The sequence below is a fragment of the Perca fluviatilis genome, chromosome 17 (assembly GCF_010015445.1).
Source record: "Perca fluviatilis chromosome 17, GENO_Pfluv_1.0, whole genome shotgun sequence".
NCBI classification, from domain to species: domain Eukaryota; kingdom Metazoa; phylum Chordata; class Actinopteri; order Perciformes; family Percidae; genus Perca; species Perca fluviatilis.
In genome coordinates this window covers 18076025-18082770 of record NC_053128.1, presented here as the reverse complement: position 1 = coordinate 18082770, position 6746 = coordinate 18076025, and the positions used below count along the sequence as shown (strand labels likewise).

Below are 6746 nucleotides of genomic sequence, written 5' to 3'. Positions count from 1 at the left end.
AGGAAATTTTGCTAATTTTTGTTTCATTTAGTCCAGTCTGGTTTCTCTGACGATCATCTCTCTTATTCTCGACCTTCTAGGCTCTCTAACTTTTTGTAGCATCACAGTGTTGATATTTCATTAAAAAAAGGTAAAAATTATTAAAGCAAGCTGTCACTGCTTTTTTGGGCCATCCTTCCAGCTAAAGAGCCAAAGGAGTAAGAAGTAAGTTAACAAGCCAATGCAGACAGTAATATATTTGTTTTTGCACCAGCCTTTGTATTTGGTGAATCATGGGAGAAAACTAGGTGTTGCAAATATGTTAAATGCCGCCATCAGCCAAAATCATTCAACCTGTACTGTATTATTGATCTTGAACCAATAGCAAAGCAGGGTTTGTTTTGGGGAGGAGCTGTGCTGGCCCTGTTGAATGGATGTTGGTGTGGAAATAATACTCATACCAAAATGCTGCTCTTCTCCACTGTACCTGTTGTGGTTTGACAAAGGACCGCCGCTCCAGCATCACGACTTCTCAGTGTGACCAATCAGAAAGGTAAAATAAAACATTTAACAAATATTCTTATACATTATTAATTGCAAAAGGGATTGTATCAGCACATTTTATCTGTGTGGTTTAAGATTTATAAATCATCTCCTGCCAGATACATCGCAATAGCACATACCATTGCATTTACACACCCTCTGATTATACATCATTAATTTGTTTTGTAACAACATAGGGAAATGTACATTGCTTATCAGAGCCAGGAAACACAAATGCATCGTGGAAGGGAGAAATATGCATCACACACAAAATGCCCAGCTTATCCCAGTGTTGACAGCGCATGTGGATAGTTCTGGAAGTCTATTGTGTTAGTGCTGGTTAGCATGTGACTTTGGATGGGCATTGAGCTCAATCAAAGGCTTTAATGCCAGTTTGAATGACAGCCAACAGACTGTACAAACCCCTCTTTCGTTGTCTCTCAAATAAAAGAATAAATACGCCATGCAAAAATACATACAGAGCAATATCATTTTTATTTTATCAGGCTTAGGTTATTCACCCTCACTCTTCACCTGCCACTGATTTATTTATGTATGTAGGTTTGTTTTTGCAGGGTACACATCTCCCGTAAGTATGACTGGCCAGCAGAAGCTTCTCTCACTGTGGGTTTGGCTGTTACTTATGGCAGCTCTGTGCCCAGGTGCATACAGTAAGCGTGGCTTCAAGGGTCGAGGAAAAAGTGATGGCGACAAAGCGCCGCCCTCCCAGAGCCGAGGCCTTCCCAAGCAGGGCCTGAAGTGGGCGGGAGCAGCAGCAGCAGGGATCCTGGGAGGTACAGGCACCGGGTATGGGCTGGGCTTCTTTGGTAGGCCAAAGCATGGATCTGGGAATCATCATGGCCATAAGACAGCCTCTTCTGAGCAAGATCAACGGCTTTACCACAGCGAAGGCCAAAGATTTCACAACCAGTCTCTCTGGAGAGCCTTTGTTTCAGCGGCTGCCCCCGCTCCCACGACTAACATCTTTCTCACGCTTGGACATGTGGTGTCTTTCCTTATAGCAGCCTGGATAAGAGACATTTAACACATCTGATCATTAGGCTAGTGATCAATCATCTTATCAAATGAAATAAAAGCTAATTTGAAGAAATTATCCTTCCTGTCCTTTATTGTTTAATATAGGATGGTGGCAATAATGGTAATATTACTATGTATATGAGTGCAGGGTGCAAGGACTTCATGGGCTTTAGCAACCTCATTCTACAATAAAAGCATACACATGGTATTTTACGGGCTGATTCCAGTATGATTACTGACTCAATATACTTACTACTACTTTTAGGCAATCAAAAACAATTAATAAGGAACTTTGGCTGGGAATCAATATGAGTGCCTATATGACACCTTCCTTTGGGGAACATGTTTTGACTATAGGGCTTATTTCTTATTTTCATGATCTATCGATTTATAATTTGGTCTACAATACATTAGACAAAAAACTCCCATTTGAAAATAAATAAATTAAACTTTTCTGTCTGTCTGTCTCACTGTTAAATAAAAAGCTTTGCCTAAAAAATATATTCTAAAGTCTGAAGAAGATTGACGTAATTCAGAAATGTCCTGTCAGAAACTGCAGATATACTTAGTCAAAACAAATGGTGGCTGGGAGTTGAACTGCAAATAACTATACTGGTTACAAAACATGATTAGTCTGGCTTTGTTTCATTGTCTTTACTCTATATTTTGATGTTGTTATTTAAATATTCACTTAATTTAAAGGGGATTGCGAACAAGAATATGTGTTTATGAAATGATGAGAAAATCACAAAGAAACCCTTATTGTGTTACTTATTTTATTTAGCACATAAACCATATTAGCAACCCAAAGCATTTACAACTGCAAGTCAAACCAGAAATAAACATACATGACTGTAGTCCCAATCTGAGCTCAATGACAGTTACAGAATATCTAAACCTAAAGGGAAATAAGTGCACTTTACAGATATTCTACAGCCTAGATAGTATGAAAATGTCAAATTTTTTATTTGAAATCGATTGGAAACACTTTGCCAGAATCAACAAAAATGAACAGGAAAAACCTTGCAGTGTGAAAACGAACTGGGAGATTACAAGAATAAAAGTGAAATGTGAAGCGTGTGTCTGTGTGTGTGTGTGTGTGTTTGTGTGTGTACACCAGTACTCTGTTTAAAATAGCAGGATGAAATCAAAAGTGACAGTTTTTATTTAAACTGCACATTTACTTGGTTGAAACTTTCCAGAGGGAAAGAGATAAGATAAAAGACAATCACAAACACAAAGAAATAATGTACAGATAAACCTAACTATACACAATCTCGCAAACCCAGTGTGAGGCAAAGGAGAGCAAAATTTAGATTCCTCGGGACACACACCATGAGGCTAGAGTTCGTGAAACACAAAAAGAGATATTTACAGACCCGCCAATACTTACAGCAGTATTCACATACAATGTGACAGACTCTGTGACTTCCATTGCTTCCAGGCAGTTTTAAGCCATTGCCAGTGCTTTAAGTTTCAGTGTTAATCTTGTCAGACTGATGACAGATACAACATAAAGATACTATGTGTGATAAGGTTAAGGTACAGATATAAAGCTTAGAATTTGTTCTGGGATGCCAGAATTTAGGATTAAAGTCTTGAATTGTTTTGGAACTTTATCTGTTCAAAACCTCAATCAAATCCCAGCTTTCACCAAACTACATGTAGGACTGCACAGATTCAAAGCATCAGGCGCTGTTGTCAACAAATGCACCTATTGTTCTCAACAGCTGCAGGCAAGGTAGCAACACCACTACAGCACTAAAGACGACATTTGCTGCACATCAAAGGACACATGCTATTACATGCAATCCAGGATTTTACAGGCAATAAACAAAGTGTTAGTATCAGGTACCTGAGAAGGAGTAGAGCTGTACTTTACTTTGAGGACACCTCCAGTCGTATTTTGATTTCTGTCATACAAGTGTTTAACGGTTTATTGTTGGATAGTAAACCATTTGTCCAAAGGGAAATTTACCAATTTGGTGGTCATAAGGGAAGCTTGACTTAATATGCAAACGCTAATAGGGGCAAGGGTTTGTATCAAAATGTGCACATGGCTCATTTTATGACAATTTAATGGTCTCTTCTTGGCCAATACACAACAATTTAGAGCCAATCATCCACAGATTATCATGTTGAGCAAACCCCCAGCAAATCACATTGTGGAACTGAAGGCATTTATTTCTCCTTTCTTATTTATAACATTTTCTTTTCCTGTTGGTGCCTTTGTCCTTAAAAAAAACAGCTTATGGCTATTAAACTATTATTTGGAAGTGAACACCATCTGTACTTTGCACTGACGATCTGAAAATCTCCCCTTTTAAGAGCCCGGTTTTTAAAATTAGCTAAACTCTGGCTTAAACATTCTTTTATATTTGATGAAAAGTAAATATTCCTTTGATAAAAGAATATTTAACGAATGCAGGGAAGAATCAGTCTGTTGAATTCTCCAGATGAAAAGGATGAATAAATTATGGAATGAGGTTAGTGATGTTTTTGTAAATATATAAAATCCTTAATGTCACATTCCTATTTTACAAAGTAGCAGGCATACTGTCACAATAAATTGTCACAAAAACTGAACTAAAGTACCCTGAATCTTCTATGCATTCAGTGTTCAATAATGTGGAGTATAAAAGTGCTAAATATATTCTTAAAAGAAAAACAGTGCAGCATGTACAACACACAACTGATGATTTTAAACTGATTGCTGCCTCTTAAAATTGACTCCTTTAGTTACTTTATATTCTGCATTTTGTTACTTTTTAGTAGTTTTTTGTAACAATAATAGAGGATTGACTAAATATGACCCAGAACGGTTACTATGGAGATTATAATACATAAGAAGTATATGGCCGTGCAGTTATAATGGAGGAAGCAGAAATCCATTTGGAGTATGGTAAAAGGACAAAGTATTCTCACTGGAGAAGGAGCATGCTGGACATTAGCATGAGGAGGGAGGTGAACAGCTGAATCACCCCGTAGCTCGGAGGGCTGCTGCCTCTTGGCTCGATTTGTTGTTCAGCTTTTCGTTCCTGCAGAAAACTCTCAGAGTAGACCATGTACTGCTCAACACAGCGCCGGGACTTCAATTGCTCAATTAGGGCTGGGTATCCAATCTCTTCTATGCCGACGGTGTCATCATTATCACCTCCACTCTGACTTTTAGGCGCGGTAGAGCTGCTCCCCTGGTCTTTAAGAAGGTCAGTCCTATTCATACAGCGTTCCATGAACTTGTCATAAGTCTCTGCTCGTGGCGGAGGCTTGTAGACGTAATCACGGCCATAGTCTTTTTCATCTGTAGATTGGGTGCCATAACGGCGGTACATGTAGTTGTTGTAGTATTGCTCTTCTTCAGGGTTGCGGAAATTAAAGTGTGGTCGAGGGAAGCGCCCTAGTCCATATCCAACGGCCATTCCAGCCACAGCACCAACGCCTGCTGCCAACATGGCTTTTTTGGCAAAACCTGAAGACTGGGGCTGGTAACCCATACCCTGTACAGAACGAGAGAATGGAGACCCTCCCATCCCTGGGCCGCCGCCATATCCTCCTCCTCCATAGCGGGGACTAAGGATCTTATTATTTGGGTTCCAGTTGGTGTAACCACCAACCCCCCCACCGGGGTAACCACCAGCCCCCCCACCGGGGTAACCACCAGCCCCCCCACCAGGATAACCCCCTGGATAGGCACCAGGCTGACCCCAACCCTGTCCTGTATTTCCTCCTCTGACTGGGTAGCCACCTGCAGCTGGGTAGCCACCTGCAGCTGGGTAGCCTCCTGCAGCTGGGTACTGGTTAGGATATCCTCCTGGGTTGCCAGCTCTGCCTGGATATTGGTTGGGATAGCCACCTGCTGCTGGGTAGCCTCCTGCAGCAGGGTACTGGTTAGGTGGGTTGCCAGCTCTGCCTGGATATTGGTTGGGATAGCCACCTGCTGCTGGGTAGCCTCCTGCTGCTGGATATCCACCTGCGGGGTTCTGGTTTGGATAACCTGCAGGATTGGCTCTGCCAGGATACTGGTTGGGGTTACTACCAGCTCCTGGATAACTTGGTGGATTTTGTCTGGGAATTCCTCCTGGATTAGTGTTGCCTGCTCCTGGGTAACTTCCACCAGGAGGATAAGGATTGGGGTTTCGATTGGGACTCTGTGGCTGTCGGGGGTATCCTGGCTGAGAGGATGGTTTTGATTGTGTCCCACCCTTGTTGCTAGAAGATGATGTTTTCTTGCTGCTGCTGCTGCTTTTTTTAGCCCATGTTGATTCAGTGTTCAGTAGAAACCCAATAAGAAGGGACACAAGAGCCACCTCACACAACTTCCTCATCATGACCCTAAAGAGAAAAGTGTTCAGGGAATGATCATGAAAAACAATCAAGCATTAGGCTAATGACTTGAAAAAAATGGCCTAGCCTAGTGCTACCTTTTCATTTAAAAATGAGCAACATGAGCAACAATGGATTATTATGTAACCATTTGTATTCTTATAGCCATAGCAAGAAACAGTCTTACTCAATCCAAAAAGAGAATTATAGTTAATAAAGTTTCGAAGATAGAGCAGGCCTACTCTCACCATTATTCTCTCATTTGTTTAATCTAACAAGAAATAGGCCTAAATAAATTAAAGGATATAACGGTACCATAACCAATATGAGTAAACGATGACCTGCTTGATTTTTTTTTAAACAATAAGCACTAATAATTGCACCATTATCATCCTGCGCATTCGCTTGAATTGAACCACTAACGCTCCATCATATTATAGGCTAACGTGCCGCTCTGATCTTTCGTCGAGCCTACCCATTAAGACTACATCATCCTCATGGAGTAACGTTATAACGTTATAATTATTTCTTACCGTGAACTAATGTTGTATGTGATCTTAGATGATAATTCGGCGATAATGTGTTGTTGTCGTTGTTTTCTCTCCCTCTGTCGGCTCCGTTATGGCTCGGGGTGGATTCTTTCTAGCTGGGGTACGCTCGTTTTGAGGCGCAGCTAGTACCCTGTAGCCTAGAATAGGGGTGGGAACTGTTTGCTGTGACGTCCATGCGGTGACCACCATGAAGCCAAACACCACCAATAAAAACAAATATGTGATATTTTCAGATGTGTTTTACTTTAAGAAGTCAATGCATTTATTCTAGTGTATATATATATATGGACAGAAACTACAACTAGCTAGCTA

The 6746-nt window shown here is 40.8% G+C and overlaps 1 protein-coding gene and 1 long non-coding RNA gene across 3 annotated transcripts; one reads left to right on the top strand and one right to left on the bottom strand.

The window, feature by feature from the left end:
* Nucleotides 1-140: 140 nt before the first annotated feature.
* On the top strand, nt 141-1252 carry LOC120545368. Of its 2 annotated transcripts, none has more exons than XR_005636684.1 (3): nt 141-532; nt 1098-1111; nt 1185-1252. It is a non-coding gene; the product is annotated as an uncharacterized LOC120545368 (long non-coding RNA). The 2 variants fall into 2 exon arrangements; XR_005636683.1 differs by having other exon boundaries at nt 367-532; nt 1084-1111.
* A 1067-nt stretch (nt 1253-2319) lies between these two features.
* LOC120545364 (major prion protein-like) lies at nt 2320-6703 on the bottom strand. Its single transcript, XM_039779604.1, has 2 exons — nt 6417-6703; nt 2320-5892 (listed from the first exon to the last, which is right to left on the bottom strand). The coding sequence occupies exon 2, from the start codon at nt 5886-5888 to the stop codon at nt 4482-4484; it is 1407 nt and encodes a 468-aa protein (XP_039635538.1). The 5' UTR covers nt 5889-5892; nt 6417-6703; the 3' UTR covers nt 2320-4481.
* Nucleotides 6704-6746: the final 43 nt, after the last annotated feature.